Raw genomic sequence first — 20,274 nt, 5'->3', positions numbered from 1 at the left:
TATGAAGTGCCAACTACGTGAAATTTTAGCGACGCGGGTATATTCCTTGATTCGATTTAAATGGTATTTGATCTCAGCTATGGCAAAAGATAAAGAATTCGTAATGAAGAAACGTTTAACCCTTAGAGCGCTATGGATGCATATATGCGTCTGGCGAAAGTCATCGGTGTGGACTAAGGACGCATATATGCGTCTAGCGAAAGCCATCGCTGTGGACTAAGGACGCATATATGCGTTTGTCAATTTTTCCGAGCACCTACGCACAAGTAATACTATTACGTTTGTGTGAGATAAATATAAATGCACTTCAATGTTAATGCCGCGTTCGAAGAAACTGTCTTTTCTTTCTTTTTTTTTTTTATTTAATACTTTGCATTCACAATTTGTCGAATTTGGACATTTGGTAGAATAATCGTGCCGGCACAACACAATTATCAAGAAGAAAATGTGTTTTTTGTGTGAAAAATGAGAGAAGGAACGACAGAAAATGCGATGTCGGATTATGTATCGATGATTGTTTTGAAATTTTTCATGCACAACTGAATTATTAACTTGCGTTATATTTACTAAATTTACTTTTCTAGTTTATTGTTCTCTAGTTTACTGCCCAAATTCTAGTTTATTGTAAATTTCAATGTTTATAATAAATAATTAATACTAAAAAATAACGCTCTTGAATCATTTAATCTCGTGCAAAAGAATTACTATAACTTATTACGATTTACGCTTTGAAAACTCAATCAACAGAGTTCGGTATAGCGAAAAAGTATTCAGTCCACAGCGATCGTCAGCGCTGGCAGCGTGCCGTCCGTACGGATGGCATAGGCTCCGAGTATTCAGCACTCTAAGGGTTAATCGTGACTTTGAAATGATAACAAAAATACATATGTGTAGTATCGCGGACATAAGGCCTACGAGTTAGCGGGTAAACCACATACAATGTCGCGAGAGCCGAGGCGTTTTTAAACCATAAACAATGTCCCGAGAGCCGAGGCGCCGATAGGCCCATCAATGTGTCGTCGGTCCTTCAAGTGAATAGTTTCATAGAAAAGGTCAACGTGGCTTTGGCCACGAGCGGTCGCGAAACACGTGTGTGGTGGGTCTACGGGAAGACAAAAGACATGGGAGAACAGTGCAGTTTTAGTTGAGAAGTCGAAGACTGTGAATCGAGAAGTCAGAGAGTGCGAGTTGCGTTGTCGAGAGAGTGTGGTCCGCGTGAGAGAGAACGTTGGATCCGTTGTGTCGAGAGTTGTCTAGATCGTAGCGTGTTATTGCCTTTAGTTCATATTAAACTACCATCGTTTTTCTGTCTATATTTGTACAATCCATTCATTGTAAATAAATTACAAATATTAGGATATAATAACAATATATTCCATTGAAGATACTACATACGTGTGGGATAGTGTGACATCAGGAAAGGACGTGAGGGGTAATTGTTTATTAGCGTTGTTAAGATATGTTGATGTTGTCAAGGAGTGTTGTGAGCGTTACCAAGGTATGTTAAGGGAAAAAATTAGCGTGGTAAATGCTGTCAGAGTTGAATTTATCGTGGTCGTGTGAAGATCGTTGTGTTGTCGTGTCGTAAAAGTAGCGAGAAATAAATACGCGAAACGAGATATTGTATTCATTTCCGTGTGAATGCAAACGATATTGTATTTATCATACTGTAACCTACGAACTAATTTAATAACATTCCTACAAATGGTATAATTCATTTTCATCGAATTGCACCAAATGTTCGAATACTTGTGGACGATAAGTGATCATCTACCGATCAGTTTTTACTTAATCGATCGGACTTAAAAGCGAATTTTTGAAAAACACCCGATATATGTGTAAGTATACAGTATAGGAACTGCCAGTCGAAGCAAAGGAAAACGATTCTTTGCGGCAGATGTTAGAGCAGCTTGCTAATTGACTCATTCAACGAGGTTCAAATATAAGAGTTAGTCGAACGATAGGGAAAATATATCTACACTCAACAAGGCCACTCGCGCATAAACAAACTAATTCCAACCTATTTTTGTATTCCTGAAAACTTTACTCTTGAAAATTAATAAAAAGAAAATCGTAATTTTTAAGATGAGAGATAAAGTTATTGAAAGAAATAACGATTTGAAAAGTTACGCCTAATTCGTCATGCGTGTAATTCCGTTTGACGAGGCAGTTCGTGCAATGCCATCCCCGAGGAAGCGAAATCGTACGATACCCGGTGGACGAGTGTAAGCTCGCGCAAGGCCGTCGATTATCCATCCTTCTAGTTCGCATTGAACGCTACAAATCAATACCATTCAATTGTCGCGAACGATAGTCTAATGAAACGCGACGAGCGTCACGCATTTGCATCCTATTTATCGTCGATATAGTTACTTATGCAATTCGCATTATTTCTGCTTCCTCTATTTAATAATACACGATGTATTAATTATTAGCGGAATAATTAAGAGAAATATTCTAAATTTAAAAAATCTTTTAATAGATTTTAAAATTTGTTTACGGAATGAAAACTTCCAAGGTGCTTATGTTTATCCGTTTAATTCTGTTAGAAAAGAAGCTTTCTTTCCTCGAGATCGTGTTATACATTTTCGATCGAACTCTACGTAAGTAACCTAGGATCGTTTATTTCTAAATCGTTCAAACTTTCCCATTTGTGATGAATTATTAAACTTTGCTCGTGAATTTTCTCGAAGCAAATTTTTTAACATTTTACTTAGAAAAGCTTTACGTATTTGATCTAATAACTGATCGTACAGCGTAGTACAGACTTTGTTAAATGTCCTACAACTTTCTCAAATTTAGCGCAAACCTGGAACAGTACATATTGGACGTGGCCATAAACGATCCCGTTTGCACACGGCACGTGCGAAAATAAACTTGTACACGAATAGCGAAACACGCTAACCCCTTTCTGATTTGATTCTTTCGAAAAGCCCGCTTAATACACAAAAATAAATAAAAATTCCAATAGAAATATAATTCAGCTAGGTTAACCATATATAGTACATAAAAATTCATATAAAATGAAATTTGAGTAAAAATGCGATATAATTTTGCACGAGGGAGGGAAGAAACAGTTCAAAGTTTTAGGCTCGGTTGAGTATCTCTGCAGTTAGTCCTTGATTACGTAAGTTCTGCTCAGTCATGACCTTGAAACAATTCAAGGTTAGGATGTATAATCTAAATCCATTCGAGTTCATTTCGAATAATATTCTGTTTACGAGAACTATGTGGTTGACCTTGAAATGAGTATTGAAAAATTAGACAGAAGAGATCCGACAACAAAAAGCATGATCTTTCTTTCAAAAGCGGGTAGCACGTTTTTCATAAATTATTCAACCGAGGACGCGTGTTAATAGTACACCGGTTTTAACAAAGAACAGCATCCAATCATAATGCAAATCGAAGCACAATGAGAGAAAGAAGGAGAGGGATGCACAACATGCACAGGCCAATATAATAAAGCAACAGTGAAGCAATGAATAGAGAGGTACGTATATTGGGAGGGAGGGAGAAAGAACGATAATGCAACACACCGGAAGAATAAAGAGGAAAAGAGAAAGAGGGACAACAGAAAACAGGTTAGAAAAGGAAAGAAAAAGGCGGCGTTACTAGTATATATATATATATAGAGAGAGAGAGAGAGAGAGAGAGAGATGGAGCAGAAAAAACCGACAAGAAGGGAGAGAGATGCAAAAATGGAGAGAGACAGTACAATCGCATAGTTCGTCCTTGGACTTATATAACAAGGAAGAGTCTGGCAGAGAAAGAAGAGAAGGATCTCGGTAGAAGAATGAAAAAAGGATGAAAAGAGAATGGATTAAAAATAAAAGGGAAAACAATGGCGCACGCCTGCCCTCTAGTAGCGACCGAAAGGTTCTGGAAATTTCGCGAAACAGCGTACTCCTAGAAAATTCAAACTACGTACTATGTTTTATAAATTGGGCATCTATACAAAAAATGGTTTTATAGGAGAAGAAACACTGACACATGATTGTAAAAAGTTCGATGAAAAAGATAAATTGTACATTAAATCTTTGAAAAATGATGCAAGATAATTAGCTGCACAATTTAAATATACTTATGCGCTATTAAACGTCTTCTAACCTCATCCTTTGTCAATAAACATTGTATATAAAATAGAATATAGCTTTTCCTAACATCTTAATTCTGTTTAACATTATTGCCTCGATAGATTACTAGTAAAAAAAAATAAAAAAACAATTGAATATTATTACTCGAATATTCGCTTCTTTGCGCTACTTGAAACTTAACCTTCAATTACTTTTTAATTCAACTATATTCATTTATTTAGCACGATAACTTTCTTCAACGTTATTAACCCAGCATAGATTTTTATTAAATGACAAAATAGTTTCTAAAAGAATTCACTTTTATTTACTTTACTACATCGCTCCTTTCGTCTCTGACTTTCATAGAACGAAAGGGTTGAACGACAACAAACACAGGGAGGGTTAATTCGCACTAGCTTGAGGTAGGACGTGCACGAACGGTCGGCAGGTGTCGCCACATTGCAACAGATGCCGGACTCGGTCAAGCGATAATAATTCTCACGTGTCTCTGTCAAGCGGTACCCTGGCTTCAATTCACTATACGCGAGAGATTATCTAGGTTAGAGACACGCCGTTATGTTATTGCGTAATACAAAACGTAGCCGTCTGACCGATCAGCTTTCTTTACCATCTCAGAGTAAAACGTCAAAGAAACACGAAATACAAGCTACACCTATTCGAACAAATCGCTCGTTTATGATACAGACGATTAAGAGAAAAATAAATTACACTGAAATATAAAATGCTTCTTTCTTCTATCTCATTTCTATGTTCATAAATATGTATAAAAGAGATACGCGTAAGAATTGAATCAAGAGAGAGTACAGTCAAGATCAAAAGTGAGATGCGTGACATAGATTCGGTCTTGAGAGGAATTTTCACAGGAAGACTATTCTAAAGAGAAATGCCGTATTCATAGAGAGTTCGAGATGAATAAGGGATAGATTCGAAAAGAAATTCTCCGGTAATATCGCGGTCAAATGCCGCGAATGCGGTCACTGAACTAGTTCCGTTTCGACCCTGACACTGCCATTGCCCCCAGGTCGTGATTTGTGTCAGAGGCTCAATATTGTCGTGATTTTATTTCTATTGCGGATTTACTCACCCCTTTCGCTAGACTCCATCTCGAAAAGGCCTTAGACACCGTGCTGGACGTACGGTAGACGACACGAGTATCGAACAAGTACACGTGGAAAATTACTTTGTAGATTACGGGCCGCTGGCTCAAAATTCACCACGGTATAAACATGGCCGGTCGGTCTCTTGTCACAATTACCGTGAGGTCGTTGAACCTTTCCGAAATCGAAAGACAATTACACGAAACACTACAAGCGTCTGTCCCTTTTTTCGATGCACACGAAAATTAGTAAAGTACCGTAGCTTAGCGAGTGCCGCCTAAAAATAGATCCTGAATTCGGCGATTGTTTTGACTAACAGTGTAGTTCGCAACCTACTCAAAGGTGGCGCTACGCATTGGATACCCGATTTCATTGCGATACATGTGAAACAAAAGATAAATTTTATTAAGGTCCTAAAAAAAAAATATATACTCTATTAACATATGTACATATTACAAATGTAAAATAGAATTTCAATAAATCATTTATACAAATTTAAAAGAAACGAGCAGAAAATTTATGTAAAATATGCCACAAATATTTTTACACTTTTTGTAAATAAATTGAATTTTTTTTATATGTACCATAATTTTCCTATATCTTCCTTGTAATAAAAAAATTACTATTCTTTATATCATGTATGTTTTAAAACATAAAAATATTAAGCTTTAATGTATAATATTATTTTAAATAATATATTGTGTTGTTCGGTTTTAAAAATTCGGTATCGCATTGTATATCCTGCATCATATTGATTACGGATAAAAATTATATTATTTACAATTGAATGCATAAAAAGTACGTACAGTAAAATTTTAATTCATAATTTAACGCAATTAAATGAGGGATACAGGCATATGTACATGAAATAAGTTGCAGAAATATTTTTCTTTCTCGCGCGTTTATACCAGCAGACTTAACTACGTATTTATTGGATATTTAGTGGCACAAATTCAAAAAAATATCACCGTACCAATCAATATACAGTCTTCGTTAGCTATCAAAACCATATCGCTTTCATAAAAATCCGGAATTATAGCTTTAGAAAATATATTCAATGTTTTGATAAAACGCTTATTAAATGTCACGCAAAAACTGAATAGTTTATTTTTAACGTATTTAGATATTATAGTGGCACGTATGCATTAATGGCAGGGAATGATATAAAACAAAATTTGCGAAAATTAGATTTTCCTTACTGCGCTAGAGAAGCATTATGCAGAATCGGTAAGACATTGGTTGAAATAGGTTAGGTTAGCAGATAACCTTATATTTTTTAACATTTTTTAATTTTATTACTATTTTTAAAGAAATATTATGCAGCAGACCTGGGAAACAAATGGATCTACAACTAGATTTAATATCGGAGTTTGTATTCGGAGAAATAGAGAAACGGAAAAAGCGCAACCTGACAACAGCGATACAAGAGTTGCAATTAATAGAAGTTCTGAGCGATTTTTTTCAAAGTCCTGGAGGAAGTGCCGCTGTACGCAACGCAGTATTTTTATCCCTTTTCCCTGCAGATAGTCCTAGATACAAAATCTTAGGCAATTTAGTATCTTTAGCCATTGCCACTCAAAATAAAGCAGTCTTAAATGCGACTGGAATTTGGATGCAGCAATTAGGCTCTACTTCACCACAGAGCGTAGGATTAGCAAGGCACGTACTTAATGACTATTTTGTCCTTACTCCAAAATCTATTGACAAATTGAAGCAGCTTCCTGTTCTTGCGCCACATTTCACTGCCAACTTACTAACGGCAATAGGTGAAGTCTATGAGGACAAATATCCACCTGCAGAACTGCTCAGGTTGGTAGGAGAATGGATAGATGAAAACCCAAGCCTCTTATTGACTCCTTTGATGGATAATCCTGCTTTACCAACCGGTGGCATTCCAATGACACCGATAACTCCAATAGCAGGTTTATTCAGGTAACTCAAAAGAAAAATTTTGCATAAAATTAAGTATAAAGTATTCATAATTGTATAACTCTCTGTTTTAGGTGGTGTATTTTATCACCTGTACGTTCAGTTGGTACAGAAAGTACAGAATATTCTGAGGAGCAGAAGAAATTGTATTCTAAAATTCAACAACTGCTTATGGATTCGGTATTACGATTAAAAAATAGCGGAAATAATAAACATGCTATATCCGCACAGCATTTTGCTGCTACCACTCGAACTTTAACAACTAGTTTACAATCTCAAACAAATATTAATTCTATTTCGCGTGAGTTAGCTATGGAACGCCTTGCACAAGCTGTTAGTGCAGCTATGTCTGCAAATTGTATTTATGGAAACAAACGTACATATCATAATCATTTAACATATAAGATTAGTCCTTAATTAAAGATTAATTTGTGTTTTTTTTTTACAGAAGAGTTACTGGCTTTGTTACAGCCTTTATCATATCAACACTTCTTAATTGAATGGACTTTACAGATGTATGCATCTAAAGCTGCTTAATTACATTGTTTTCTTTCTATTGTAGTTATTTTTATTTTGTGAAACTTTATATAAATTTAAATACAATTATATACATACAAAACCATACTTGTAAATGTAAAAAAAATTTTTTTACAATATAATAAATATATATTTCACGTTGATATGATTAATCTATGTTATACATACAGTCTTAAAATGGCTTAAACGTTCTCTTAGATTTTAGATCTTGTAATCTCTTTTTGTCTAATTCGAACTTCTTCCTTAATTCTGCTAAATCTGTAAAAAAAGTTTAATAAGACCCAAATATCAAAATTCTGCATATATTTATTAAGACCAATCTGACATAAAACTTACTCTGTCTTTTACTTTCCCGAATTTGGAAAGTATAAAAGTTAAGCAATTGCTTTTTCTTATTTTTTTGTTCTTCTTTGCGTTGCACTTTATTAATAGTAGATTCTTTCCTGGAAAGTGCAAACTGTCCTCTCTTCTTTCGTCCTGTTACTGTTACCCAACCATCATTTTCTGCTTCTTCTTCCATAGCTTTTTCTTTTGCTATTTTCTCAGAAATTTTTTGATCATAGTTCTGCATATAAGTTTCAATTTTCTTTTTCATTTCCTTCTCATTACATACTGAACGATTATAGTTTAAGCACCATTCTGTTAAATTTATTAAAATGAATTAACAGGTATTTTACGTAGAAAGATATCCAATAAATCCTTGCATAAGTGTTTAGATAACTTACTTTCCACTCCTGTAAAACAAATCTTTGTCTCTTTATTTAATGTTATTACATAGTTTTCAGAAATTTCTAATGCTCTCTCTAAAGCAGATTCTTTTTCAAAAACTATATATGCTGTTTTAAATCCTTTAGGAGTTACAAAATAAACTTTAGAAACAGTTCCACACAAATCACTGAATATTTTATTTAATGCTTTATGTGTAACATAAGGAGGAATATTTAATAGAAATAATGTTCTTCCTTTAGGATGTATAGGTTCTTGATTTCTAATTGAATGCTCTTTAAAAAATAGTTGGTGCTTGTCCGTAGTTTCTTCGTCAAATCGAATCCATAATGCTACACGTTGAATAATTGAGTAAAAATTTATTCAGACAGATAAATAAGCTGATTATTGTATTTAACAAAGAATATTGTACCTACTTTTAAAACCCTTAAGACTTCCTGTTTTACTTTTCATGATCGCTTCGTTGTGCATAACCTCTATTGAAATTAATAACAGAAATTAACAGTAATTTTTAACTTAGATTTATGAATGTTGCTACAACACATAATATAAAGATTAAAAATGACTTTTAGAGATACTAGGAATTTTCTTAGAGTTAATATGAATTATCATTACACTGTAAAACTCAAAACACGTGTTTATGTTTCAATCAGTACGAGACGACACGTATGACTAAAGCGTGAAACTAATTTAGCATTTTTAACAAAAAGATTTCTTTACCATCATGTTATATATATTTTCTTAATAATGGTTACAAATTTATGTTAAAATAAAATATTGATATTTAATAAAAAATGTTCAAAAAATTGATTTATATATAATAATTTATTAATCATAAAATAACATTATTTTTTATATTCATATGTATCATTCACTAAATTTAAATAGACTCGTAAGTTTCTAATTACACTTTCTATCGTAAAACATTAATTCCAACAATATAATTTAAATAAAATCGTTAATATTTCCTGTTACACTCAATACATATATGTATACGTATTACTTTGTTATATATTATTATCGTATTATTGTAAAGAAAGGTCAAGGTCATAAAAAATATACACTAAACAATAAAACGATTCTAAAGCTCTAAATTATGATTAAAAAATATAAAATTTATATATTTATCATTGGTTATTGTTTTTTCACATTCAATATTTTTTATTTTATATGTAAAATATTTATTATCACAACATAAATCAATACACTAATTGAAATGCATACATAGCTCTAAATAGCAGGGAAATATTGATCATGAGAAAAACAGCAGGTAGCAGGTAGCAGGTAACATATTACAGATATGTAGATATCATTTCAGTTCAAGAAAATTGTACGGCCGTGTATCAACTATGTTCAACATATTGTCATTCTTTTTTATGTTATTTAATTTTTTATTAACATACTCAGAGACCAAAATTCTTCGAGGACATCTTGTAACACGTGAAGTAATAAGCATTTTTTTCGAATTTCTAAGTGCATTTTGAAACAGTAATAATAATACTAAATTTTGAAAAATAACGCGTAAATATAAATTAATAAAAATATGCTATTTCTAAAAATATATCTTAATTACTACCACATCTAATTTCAATCAAATAGAGATAGTAAATATAAACTGTATTGTTACATTGTACATAATATTTCTATATATTACGTAGTATTATCAAGTGTCATTAGTATCATTAATTATCAAGAATTATATTTCGTAATCATATATATTATATTTCATAATTTTCCTAATAATTATTAATCTAAACATTTATTGATTTCCTTCCACTCTATATCGCTGTAATTTTTTTCAGAATTGGGCATTTTTAGCAAGATTTTGCTTCTTAACGGAACAAGGCACGTTTCGGTACGAATTCGAATTGGGAGGCAAAGAACAAGATTTAAAAATACTATTGTATTATGATGCGCCTGATCAATGGCCAAGCGTTTATCCTTCGAATAAAACATGCATAGAAAAAGAAGCTATACTTTGGGACGGAATTGGTCAAATAGTACCATTATCTACATTAACATCTGAACAATCAGGATGCGTCGAAGAAGAAACAACAGTACGATGTTCTAGTCATCGAAGATTCCGATCATCTCGTCCGAGATGGTGGTTTATCGCACTAGCAGATTGTTCATCAAAAACTGGACTAAATGTGTCGTATTGGATATCGCTAACAAATGCGCCGCATGGTCATTTTTGGAAAGAACATTTTTCAGCAGACGAATTCTGCAAGTAACGTTATATTGATTTAAAATTACTCAATGCTATTTAATTAAATCTATTTTCATTTCAGATATACTGCCAGAATTGATAACAATTGCTTGTATTTATGTGATACTTGTAATACTTAGTTTTTACATAGCTATACAACTAAGGGCAAGAAGACTACTACATGTTTCTTACAAAATATTTATAGCCTCGCTACTTTGTCAATTAGTAGGAATATTATTTGAGATTTATAGTTACATAAATCTTGGTTTGAGAGGAATACCAACAGAAAATGCTTATTTATTAGGTCAACTTCTAGAAGCATGTTCAGATATTTTGTACACTGTACTTATGTTATTACTGGCTCTTGGTTTTACAGTGACTAAGAGCGTTTTAACAGCCAGACAAACTCGATGGCTTATATGTTTTATTTGTCTGATTTCTTTCTGTCAATTTTCATTGTATATTTACCAATCCGATGTCTTTGATCCTGGATTGGTATTGTATATTTATGAGTCACCACCAGGCTATGGATTAATAATACTGAAATTGATTGCATGGATTATATTTTCCCTTCGATGTTTTAAGACCGTTAGGAAAATGTCAACAAAACTTCATTTTTATGGTTCATTATTTTCATTGGGATCAGCATGGTTTTTATGTCATCCATTAACGGTATATAAAAAACTATGCATTTAATTGCATTTACAATAGTGTAAAATATTATGTAACAAAATATTTGTAAAAAATTTATTTTTTCTTTTTACAATGTGTAAAAAGATATTTATAATTTTATAGGTACTCTGCATTACTTTATTAGTAGATGAGTGGGTACGAGAAAGCATTGCTAAAGGATGTTTGTTATGGACTATTTTTATGGGACATATAATGTTTTTATACATCACCAGACCATCTATGGCTAACAAACGTTTTCCATTTCATATTAGAACATGTCAAGTTATGCCTGTTGGTGGTGAAGGACAAGATCACAGTTATGAACCTCATGTTAGAACAACAAGCTCTGCATTCACTATTTCACACTTAACGCCATCTACTTTGCAATATTAATAGTAAGGATGCTTCAAAACACCTGACAACCTGCATAACTGTAATTGTATGACGAGTCTATTTCTATTTTTTTTTTTTTTTTTTTTGAATGTCCATAATTAAGGAAGGACATTATATTTAACAATTAGTTAACAAAGATAAATATTAACCGTTTGAGTTCCAAGCAGCGCGATCGCGCTGTTTAGATTTTGCCTCGAAAAGACCCAGTACATTTGAACGCTACGGACGACTGACTGTATTTTGTATTTAATTCTTATCTTCTCAATAATGTTTATTGAAAAAAAACTTGATATATTTATAAATTAATAGTACGCATATATAATAATAAAGATGTATTTCATAAAACTAACAAATATGACGAACACTATTGCGCCGCTCGTTTCTTTTCGATATCAATTAAGACAGGCGCTATCGCGCTGTTCGGGATTTTTCGACCTTGTTTTTCCAAAGACCCCTGGGACTCAAACGGTTAATTTATATGTGATACTAATATTTTTAACTATTATAGCATTCCTACAAGTATTTACAATAAACTTACATGGTGCTTTTTACATCACATATAGGTTTCATTACAAAATTTACAATCATAACTAATAATCATCAGTCACATGAACCATCAAGCCAGCCATCTCTCCACCTTTGGTCAACTAATTTACAGTCAAATTCAGGTTTTCCAAGTTTTTTATTTACTTTGTTATGTATCATACAAAGCCATTGACTTAATTGTGACTGTGAATTGGTTTGTGGTGGAGTTTTTTTTAATTGCTCTTGTAAATCCTCTGCACATACATAACAAGGATAAAACTTGGAAAATGTGTGAAAGAACTTTGACATATCCAATTTTTGTTCATCAGTTGGATTATCAGGGTAATATGCTGCCATGGTATGTAAAAATGACCATGTTCTTGAACCTAATTCATCTTTATCTAATGGACAATCATCACGTTTAACTTTATTTACAGGTGGACTTTTCTTCTCTATTTTCTCAGTTTCCTGACATAATAAAATATATATGTGAGAATAAATAATTTATTTCACAACATAAAGTGTAATACTATTTTTCACCTTTTAGAAACTAATCGGTATTAGTTTTTAACATTACTATTAAAAAAAAGATAATTTATGTATCGTACACAGCTTTATTTAAAAAATCCTTGTTTATACCTTTTCGGAATCGAAAGCCTCCTTTTGACTCTTTGCCCACGATTTAAAATCCATGCATGCACGACAAGGTTTTTCGTGAGACATTTTGTATTTAAAATCGCAGTATACATTCGTTTAAAAATTGCTGCAATTAACGATATTTCCACGTGGAAGATAACCTCTATCACAAAATTATAATTCACGCACCTATTATGTTGAAAAATTAACATATAAATATTTCATATTACCGTATCACATTTCGACATAATAACAAATGTTTACTAAGTCAATCATTTAAAATTATTTTTATCATCAATTATTTCAATACACGATAAGTGTTTTACTAGCTAATTTTCTTTAAATATGTTTGATATATGCATGTATGTATATATATATATGTATACCTTTATATATACATGATCACTTGTAACTCATTTCAGATAAGGAACTGAATATAAGAATAACTTTATATTACGAAACAGAAGATGCAGATCGAAAAGTTTAAAACATACGCCGCTCCTACGTTCACATTGAGCTCTTGAGTGATGAAAAAGAAGAAAAAGTTACGTATGACTAACCTGACCCGACCTGCAGACAGAGAGTGACAAATGTTAAGTGCAGTTTTGACTGTTTGACTGCACCGCAAATGATACGGTCGTCGGTAAAGTTGATCTTCTGCATAGATGATGGCGAGTCGTAAAAAAAGTAATGATTCGTCTCGATCCGTATCTAAAAATGCGAGGCGTCACGTCGGAGAGGTCATGTTTTCGTCATCTTCATCTTCCGAAGAAGAGGTAACAACGGGATGTCGGAGTTGTAGAAATACATCGAAAGAGTACTTTGCTAGGAATCGTACTGAGACAGAGCCTCAAACAGGTTAGATTTAACCTGGTATTTGTCAAAAAATTTAGCTGATAATTAGCTTAATATTTGTTGTTTCTTATTTTCTACAGGGCAAAATACGTCGAGAATTGAAGAGAATCCTTTTAGCTTTAAGCATTTTTTAAAAAATGGTTCACAAATAAATTATCAAAATGCTGGAGCTCGTCCAAAAGTTTATTCATCTCCAACACAGTATAATCTAGAGAAAAGTTCGGCTGTTTATTCTCGTAATCCAACAGAATTACCAGACTTTGTGCAAGATCATTTGGTCATAGAACAATATTATTTAAATCATGAGCCCAAACAGCAGACGATTTCAGATGTGGATAATCTTCCTGATTTTGCATTAAACAGTGTAGAACAGAGGCAAGCTCGACTTAGAAATGAATCAAAGAAGAATGGATCTAGTGCTTCATGTGATCTTTCGTTTGATCTAACTGGAAATTTGGACAAAGCAATACCTCAGAGGAATCAATCTTTACCAAATACAAGTTGTTTTGCCCATTTAAATTTACCTGTTTTTGCTAGATCTAGTATAGGATCTACTGAAACTTCAGAACCATTAGGTATTTATAAAGTGATATGTTAAAATTAATTATTAATCATAGCATGATTTATGTAGGTTATTTATTTATAGTATCTCATTATTTAGGGTTTCCATTAGATTTACCAATATCTACAGTTGAGCCTGATCCTGAGTCAAATGTGATTATAAGAGATTGTTCTCATTCAGGAGCAAGTGAACCAAATGTTCCAAAATCTTTACCAGACTTTTTAAATGATGGTCCTATTCATAATAGGACAACATTATCAACAGAGTCTGGATCTATTCCAAATAGTGCAGAGACTACAGAAAGGAGGGTATGAATAATGTTGAATTTTAAATTATGATATATTTATTATAATTTTTATAATTATAAAATATCGATTCTTTTTGTAGTTACTGCTGGAAAATGAAAGATTGCGGCAGGAATTAGAATTAGCTCAAAAACAGATTAATGAGAAATCGGAAAAGTAAATTTTCAAAATTCTTTTATCTCTAATAATAGAATATATTCTCTAATTTATTTATACAATGTCTGTTACAGGATTCAATTATTAGAATCAGAATTGGTATCTAGAAAAGAAGTGGATCATGAAGAGACAATCCATCTTGAAAAAGCAATGGAACAAGTTGAAGATAATCTAAAACGTAGTACAGTGAGTACAAGAATGTTTTATATATCCAATTTATGTCTATAATATATCTTGTTTCTATAGAGGAGAGCGGTAAATGCAGAAAGTACTATTTCAGCATTGAAAAAAGAGATTAAATCTTTAACGGTTGGTATAGATTTTCGTCTCTTTTTAAATATCTTATAGCGCACTTGATTATTAAATGAAAAACATAATGTTAATGCAGACAGAGATATCGTTACTCCGTTTAGAAAACAAAGAGCTTAGAGCTGGGATTGCGGCGGGAAATACAAGCGAATATGTTTCTTCAAACATGAATCAGACAGCAAAAAGACTAGCAGGTGATTTGAGACATGCTGCCTCATCAGCAGAAGTGTCTTTAAGGTAAAAAGTTATATTTCAACAAGATTTCTAAATTAAGTAGTTCAAATAATAATATATATTGGAATCGTTATAGACAACTAATGTCTGGCGTGGACAATTTAAGAGTACTAGCTTCAGTACTTGAAAATATGAATAGGATAGAAGACCGGACCAAAGATTTTCTACCAGATTTTGATGAAGATAATGCTGCTGGTCCTGCACTTTAATACATTCTTGTGTACATCTTTTTCTGCATACTACCCTTGTTTCACTTCTATGGCATGTATCCCAACCTGTGTTAATAAGTTCCTTGAACTCACGTAATTGCGTTGAGTACCCGTTTTGGAGTCGATTAGTGATTTGATTCGATTAAAAAGCACGATATTCATATCATGTTTGTTGTATCTTTATGTGTTAATAATAGCTCTTGAATTTCGACTTATATAATTCTAGATGTATGACAATTATATATCGTCCCTGCTTGGCAAAGCATGACCTTTTAAGTGTAATTTTAAACCTTAGCAACAAACATGAATAAAACAATAGCTTAACCGTGATCTGTCACCATGCGGCTCCGAGCAAAGAAAAAGCTAAAGATTTTAACTTTTATATGTACGTTTTGACGTGAAGCTATAACAGAAAACACTGGTTGGGATTCAATGCATAATTCCAACGCAATTGTTAAAAAAAAAACAATATTTTAATAGTTATTGTAACAATGTTACGTGTACAGTTTCAAATTACATGTCCCGTTTCTTTGTAAATGTTGAAACTATCAGTTAAACAATTACACCTCAAGCAGACAAGATTCTTTATGTATTTTTCTATTTAAGGGGGTATATGACTCTTGAGTCTCAGAAGCATGAATCTCCTTTCAAATAAGGTTGTAATTATGCGAATTGACAAATGTTTTTCTAAGCAATGTATAGTAACAATACGATATATACAAAAAATTAAATTTTTAAAAATTATCTTTGTATATGACACACGAACGATTGCAAATATTTCAATCTAAAGATCATACTTCTATTCACATGCATTAGAAAATTAATTAAGTTAAAAACTTGAAAACCATATGTTGTATTATAAAAAAATGTCTTATCTTCATAATACATGACATGAAAACATCTTAAAACTTATGAATCAATATTTATAAATGAAAAGTGTTTTTTTTTAACATATGTATGTTGTAATAGTAATTTTATATTTTATATCCGTAAATTATTTTGAAATGCAATAACTTGAGTCTATTATTATACACCTTCAAATTTCTTAATTCAATTTATTTGTCATATATTATTTGTGTGTGTAAATGACATTATATTTCAGTTAAAAAACAGGTTTCAATTCAAGGCTTATTTGCCCCCTTAAAACTTAAATTGAATATTAATAATACTTTTCATAATGCAAATTTTAAATTAATAGCTTTAATAATAAGTTATATGTATAAGAATTACATTGCCTGCAATGTGTATGTTTTTATTCTGGAAACACATGTATAAACAAATTGTGGCAGTGGCTAATGTGTAATACAGTAAATTCAAAACATTTTCTTTTTAAAGAAATACAGTTCTCGATCAATGCACGTAATATTCCATCATCAAATTGCACATATACAGGAACTTAAATAATTAGTTTGTAACAAAATATAAAAAATACCAAAGTACTAAATAACAATACGAAAAATTAGTCTTATTTTACAATACCAAATGCAAATTTTCACTTTATACATAAAGTATTTTTTCTAAATATTCAACTATTATACTGCCATATGCATAAAGATTGAATATCTTATTATTGAAGACCTTCAAAAATACTAAGTAAGTCAGTTTGTGTTTCAGTGTGACTAGTTTGAGTACTCAACCAGGAACGACATGCACCTATTGATATATTGCAACCTGTTTCACATATCAAGGATTTTGTTTGTGTTTCGGCAGAAACAGTAGTATCCTCGAGTTGAGTCCAAGGTGTTTGTGTTTGAATGTTAGATAATCCTAAATCAGTCGGTAGCATTTCATTACATGTTTGTGTGCATGTATTACTATATAATAGTTCCATGTTGTCAAGATTATTTGTAGTTTGTGTTTCAATGGTAGAACTTAAAGCGAATGATCTAGTTAATGGATCTGAATCAAAAAATGATTGTGAATAAGCTTGTTCTGTTTGAGTTTCTATGCTGCTAAACTTATCATCAAAAGTTTTGTCTGTAAGCATGGGATCTGATCGTGATATGCTATTTGAGGATACAAAGGAATATCCTTCAACAACAGTCGACGTTTCTTCAACATAAGGTAAAGTCATTAAAGCAACCGTACTCTTTGGAGTACACTGTATCAATGGATTTGTACTATGGTTATAAAATGTTTCGAACTCTGTCTGAGTAACATTATCATTGAGAACTTCAAACATGTCTTTTTCAGGTATTGTTTGAGTACCCGATGTACTCTTATCTTCCCAAAAATCTTGTAACCCATCATCATGGCGAAGTGGTAATGGACTGCTAGGAAATAAATTTGAAGCTGTAAAGTTGCTAAGATTAAGGTCTTCCTTTAACAATGTATAATCAGAATTTTGAGATACAGAATTTTTTCCATGTTTCTGAAGCTTCAGCGAATTCTTAAATGCTTGTGAAGCTTGTATCGTTTGTGTTTCCATGGACATTACATTTTGTCTAATTCTTTGAGGGATACTTGTCTGTGTCTGTTTAGATATTCCACATTTTCCATTATGATAGCAACTATTGTTAACATACTTTAATGGACTTGATATTCTTTTATTCTTTTTGCATTCATCAGTTTGTATACCAATATCTGATGTAAGCTTCTGCATTGTATTATTATTAGGATTGGATATTTTATTTTCATTTTGATTTATTGGTAGTATTGTAACTAGTTTATTTATTTCTGTTTGATTACTTGATAGAACTAATCTCACTGTTTTAGAATTTGTGCGTCTGTGAAAATGTTAATAATTAATATAAATTGATGATATTGTATTTAAATGTATCAAACAGTAGAACATTAAAATATTTATCTTTCATGATCAGCTTACCTCAAAGAATTTTTATATTTATCATTTATTGTATGTAAAGATCGTTTTGCATGTGTAAGCAAGGCTTCATAGGAGCTGTAAATTTTTGAACAAGAACATACAAATTCAATTCCACATACTCTCATGTGGCCTTCTTTTGCTGATTCGGTAGAGAAACTTTTTTCGCAACGAGTACATGCATACGTTTTTTTCGCATGTACTTTAAGGTAATGCTAAATATATGTCAGAATATTAAATTTCATGTTGTAATCGAAACACTGATTAATTTCATAAAAAAAAAACATTGTTTTACGATGACAACACTAACCTGTTTAAGATATTTCATAGTACTAAAATGTCTTTCGGCTTTTAGAGCATAAATACAAGATTCTACCGGACAATGATATTGTACATTTTCTTTTATTGTTTTATCTAAATTTTTACGTTGATGTACTTTAAGGTCGTGTAACCGATATCTCGGCCCATTTTTAAATACGAGTCCACATTTATCACATTTTACGTTATTTGTTATAACACTAAGTTCCTCCGGCGATGGACAAATAGTTTTGATACATTTCGAAACGTTTTCTACCGGTTTTATCCTCTCCATTAGAGGTTATTTTTCTGCGGCACTTAACATGTATACAAACTACCGCCATTTAAGTGACTGGTCCAATCGATCTGAAGAGATATTTGTTTGTATTTTTCGTAATACAGCGCCACTGTATTTTATTAAATTATTATCAAAATTTTTATGTAGATTGAAACTCAAAATCCAAATTTTAATAATTAATTTTTTCTACTTTGGAAGTAGTGAATATATATATATATATTATACAGAATATAATAGTAATAATAATAATGTATACATAAGTTTTATAAACAATTAATAGCAATTGTAAGCAATAAATAGAAATGACATACGTATAAGAATATTTCGAAATTTTAATATAACATCACTCTAACAAATTTCATTGTCAATCTCAATGTGTTGAAAAATTCTAATAAGTTCTAACTTCTAATAAGTTGATAAATTTAATGACAAAATTCTTATATTTCTAGATGTAAAATCGTCATTATATAGTTTGTTAATGTTTAAAGATTATAATTGTATTATTTAGAAATATTATAAGGTGAGTATTTCAATTTTTAATCTTTTGGTACCTCAATATCTAAACGGAATTCACATTTTCAAACTCGTAAATTAATGAAATACAAATTTGACCAATTAGGTAATGACATAATAACAATGTATGATTTATTATGTTTTATGATATTTCAATAAGATGAATTGTATTTGTGCATTGTACAGAATTTTGTACAATAGGTTAAAAAAGGCATATTACACATAGTATTACACATCGCTGAATGCTTCCAATAAACTGTAATATGATACAATTAAATACATACAACTATTCTACTGTTCTATGTACTATACCAACGTGATAAGCGCGAAAATTGAATAACCAATAATTCCAGTGTTTCTCCATCTTTACATTCTACATTTTCGTTTACCAAACGTATTTCACCAATTATACTTCGAAGTGTGTTTAGACTACCCAATCGATCAATTTCCGACACTTAGATTTGGCATTAATTGCTTACAGTAAATTATCATAAACCACAATTAAATTTTCAAATGTTTTTATTCAGATTTCTAAGAAAATCTGGGGAACGGGATAAAAAGCCTCCAACTTCTATTACCGCGCGTACGCCTGATATCGATTTTTTAATTCACATGAATAATATTGAATATATCCTTATATTTAACATTAAAGATAATCATCGCTTATACATCATGTTCTTATAATCTATCTTATTTTATCTGTTAAAAGACACAAATGCATTGCAGTATAATAAAATACTGGTCAAAAAGAAACGATGCGCGAATTTGGAAGTGCAGCAGCTTAAGGTCGTCGTACGCTGGATCGACACAGTCTGCTCTACTTCTACTACACAGCAGGCCGTGCTATATATATGCACGACACACATCCACATTCATATAGCTGCTTTCTCAGCCCAA

The 20,274-nt window shown here is 31.7% G+C and overlaps 7 protein-coding genes across 13 annotated transcripts in view; 3 read left to right on the top strand and 4 right to left on the bottom strand.

Annotated features, from left to right (window-relative positions):
• Positions 1-5,469, bottom strand: part of LOC122571038 (retinoic acid receptor RXR-alpha-B) — a 67,282-nt gene extending 61,813 nt beyond the window's left edge. The window contains exon 1 of the mRNA XM_043734227.1: positions 5,179-5,469. Coding sequence (XP_043590162.1) covers positions 5,179-5,197 — 19 coding nt within the window. The 5' untranslated portion in view covers positions 5,198-5,469. The remainder of the gene's footprint in view (positions 1-5,178) is intronic.
• A 628-nt stretch (positions 5,470-6,097) lies between these two features.
• On the top strand, positions 6,098-7,739 carry LOC122571007 (uncharacterized protein C7orf26 homolog). The gene is made up of 4 exons (XM_043734133.1): positions 6,098-6,418; positions 6,502-7,123; positions 7,195-7,496; positions 7,569-7,739. The coding sequence occupies exons 1-4, from the start codon at positions 6,340-6,342 to the stop codon at positions 7,655-7,657; spliced, it is 1,092 nt and encodes a 363-aa protein (XP_043590068.1). The 5' UTR covers positions 6,098-6,339; the 3' UTR covers positions 7,658-7,739.
• Positions 7,740-7,777: 38 nt separating this feature from the next.
• On the bottom strand, positions 7,778-12,334 carry LOC122571008 (ribosomal RNA-processing protein 7 homolog A). 4 transcript variants are annotated; one of them, XM_043734134.1, is made up of 5 exons: positions 12,196-12,334; positions 8,800-8,859; positions 8,383-8,715; positions 7,994-8,296; positions 7,778-7,915 (listed from the first exon to the last, which is right to left on the bottom strand). In XM_043734134.1, exons 2-5 carry the CDS (start codon positions 8,852-8,854, stop codon positions 7,830-7,832), a joined length of 777 nt encoding a protein of 258 aa, XP_043590069.1. In that variant the 5' UTR covers positions 8,855-8,859; positions 12,196-12,334; the 3' UTR covers positions 7,778-7,829. The 4 variants fall into 4 exon arrangements, with proteins under 4 accessions (XP_043590069.1, XP_043590072.1, XP_043590073.1 ...); XM_043734137.1 differs by having other exon boundaries at positions 8,800-8,917; positions 12,196-12,266; XM_043734138.1 differs by lacking the exon at positions 12,196-12,334 and adding an exon at positions 9,104-9,158.
• Positions 9,509-12,354, top strand: LOC122571006 (transmembrane protein 145-like). Its single transcript, XM_043734132.1, has 5 exons — positions 9,509-9,828; positions 10,186-10,609; positions 10,675-11,264; positions 11,388-11,659; positions 12,221-12,354. The coding sequence occupies exons 1-4, from the start codon at positions 9,733-9,735 to the stop codon at positions 11,655-11,657; spliced, it is 1,380 nt and encodes a 459-aa protein (XP_043590067.1). The 5' UTR covers positions 9,509-9,732; the 3' UTR covers positions 11,658-11,659; positions 12,221-12,354.
• Positions 11,662-13,514, bottom strand: LOC122571009 (FAD-linked sulfhydryl oxidase ALR). Of its 3 annotated transcripts, none has more exons than XM_043734140.1 (3): positions 13,379-13,514; positions 12,822-13,007; positions 11,662-12,650 (listed from the first exon to the last, which is right to left on the bottom strand). In XM_043734140.1, exons 2-3 carry the CDS (start codon positions 12,903-12,905, stop codon positions 12,258-12,260), a joined length of 477 nt encoding a protein of 158 aa, XP_043590075.1. In that variant the 5' UTR covers positions 12,906-13,007; positions 13,379-13,514; the 3' UTR covers positions 11,662-12,257. The 3 variants fall into 3 exon arrangements, with proteins under 3 accessions (XP_043590075.1, XP_043590076.1, XP_043590074.1); XM_043734141.1 differs by lacking the exon at positions 13,379-13,514 and adding an exon at positions 13,049-13,193 and having other exon boundaries at positions 12,822-12,981; XM_043734139.1 differs by lacking the exon at positions 13,379-13,514 and adding an exon at positions 13,205-13,343 and having other exon boundaries at positions 11,699-12,650.
• On the top strand, positions 13,481-15,985 carry LOC122571004. 2 transcript variants are annotated; one of them, XR_006317932.1, is made up of 8 exons: positions 13,481-13,676; positions 13,754-14,248; positions 14,335-14,543; positions 14,623-14,696; positions 14,771-14,882; positions 14,943-15,005; positions 15,110-15,242; positions 15,316-15,454. XR_006317932.1 is itself a non-coding variant. In XM_043734130.1 (8 exons), exons 1-8 carry the CDS (start codon positions 13,484-13,486, stop codon positions 15,446-15,448), a joined length of 1,437 nt encoding a protein of 478 aa, XP_043590065.1. In that variant the 5' UTR covers positions 13,481-13,483; the 3' UTR covers positions 15,449-15,985. The 2 variants fall into 2 exon arrangements, 1 of the variants encoding a protein (XP_043590065.1); XM_043734130.1 differs by having other exon boundaries at positions 15,085-15,242; positions 15,316-15,985.
• On the bottom strand, positions 15,905-20,125 carry LOC122571003. Its single transcript, XM_043734129.1, has 4 exons — positions 19,416-20,125; positions 18,580-18,932; positions 18,273-18,484; positions 15,905-18,174 (listed from the first exon to the last, which is right to left on the bottom strand). The coding sequence occupies exons 2-4, from the start codon at positions 18,859-18,861 to the stop codon at positions 17,016-17,018; spliced, it is 1,653 nt and encodes a 550-aa protein (XP_043590064.1). The 5' UTR covers positions 18,862-18,932; positions 19,416-20,125; the 3' UTR covers positions 15,905-17,015.
• Positions 20,126-20,274: the final 149 nt, after the last annotated feature.

The sequence above is a fragment of the Bombus pyrosoma genome, linkage group LG9 (genome assembly GCF_014825855.1).
Source record: "Bombus pyrosoma isolate SC7728 linkage group LG9, ASM1482585v1, whole genome shotgun sequence".
In the NCBI taxonomy this organism is placed as follows: Eukaryota; Metazoa; Arthropoda; class Insecta; order Hymenoptera; family Apidae; genus Bombus; species Bombus pyrosoma.
This window is presented reverse-complemented; position numbering and strand designations above follow the sequence as displayed.

Bases quoted from the DNA above. Each gene is read 5' to 3' on its own strand.
- LOC122571004 (XM_043734130.1), top strand. From the start codon at position 13,484: ATGATGGCGAGTCGTAAAAAAAGTAATGATTCGTCTCGATCCGTATCT. The intron at 13,677-13,753 runs GTTAGATTTAAC...TATTTTCTACAG, and splicing joins TGAGACAGAGCCTCAAACAG to GGCAAAATACGTCGAGAATT. The intron at 14,697-14,770 runs GTAAATTTTCAA...TGTCTGTTACAG, and splicing joins ATTAATGAGAAATCGGAAAA to GATTCAATTATTAGAATCAG.
- LOC122571006 (XM_043734132.1), top strand. From the start codon at position 9,733: ATGTTCAACATATTGTCATTCTTTTTTATGTTATTTAATTTTTTATTA. The intron at 9,829-10,185 runs GTAATAAGCATT...AATTTTTTTCAG, and splicing joins GACATCTTGTAACACGTGAA to AATTGGGCATTTTTAGCAAG. The intron at 11,265-11,387 runs GTATATAAAAAA...ATAATTTTATAG, and splicing joins TTTTATGTCATCCATTAACG to GTACTCTGCATTACTTTATT.
- LOC122571003 (XM_043734129.1), bottom strand. From the start codon at position 18,861: ATGGAGAGGATAAAACCGGTAGAAAACGTTTCGAAATGTATCAAAACT. The intron at 18,485-18,579 runs GTTAGTGTTGTC...ACATATATTTAG, and splicing joins CTATGAAATATCTTAAACAG to CATTACCTTAAAGTACATGC. The intron at 18,175-18,272 runs GTAAGCTGATCA...ACATTTTCACAG, and splicing joins AAATATAAAAATTCTTTGAG to ACGCACAAATTCTAAAACAG.
- LOC122571009 (XM_043734140.1), bottom strand. From the start codon at position 12,905: ATGTCTCACGAAAAACCTTGTCGTGCATGCATGGATTTTAAATCGTGG. The intron at 12,651-12,821 runs GTATAAACAAGG...TTATTATGTCAG, and splicing joins AGGCTTTCGATTCCGAAAAG to GAAACTGAGAAAATAGAGAA.
- LOC122571007 (XM_043734133.1), top strand. From the start codon at position 6,340: ATGGCAGGGAATGATATAAAACAAAATTTGCGAAAATTAGATTTTCCT. The intron at 7,124-7,194 runs GTAACTCAAAAG...TCTCTGTTTTAG, and splicing joins CCAATAGCAGGTTTATTCAG to GTGGTGTATTTTATCACCTG. The intron at 7,497-7,568 runs GTACATATCATA...TTTTTTTTACAG, and splicing joins TTGTATTTATGGAAACAAAC to AAGAGTTACTGGCTTTGTTA.
- LOC122571008 (XM_043734134.1), bottom strand. From the start codon at position 8,854: ATGCACAACGAAGCGATCATGAAAAGTAAAACAGGAAGTCTTAAGGGT. The intron at 8,297-8,382 runs GTAAGTTATCTA...TAAATTTAACAG, and splicing joins TTGTTTTACAGGAGTGGAAA to AATGGTGCTTAAACTATAAT. The intron at 7,916-7,993 runs GTAAGTTTTATG...CTTTTTTTACAG, and splicing joins TCGGGAAAGTAAAAGACAGA to ATTTAGCAGAATTAAGGAAG.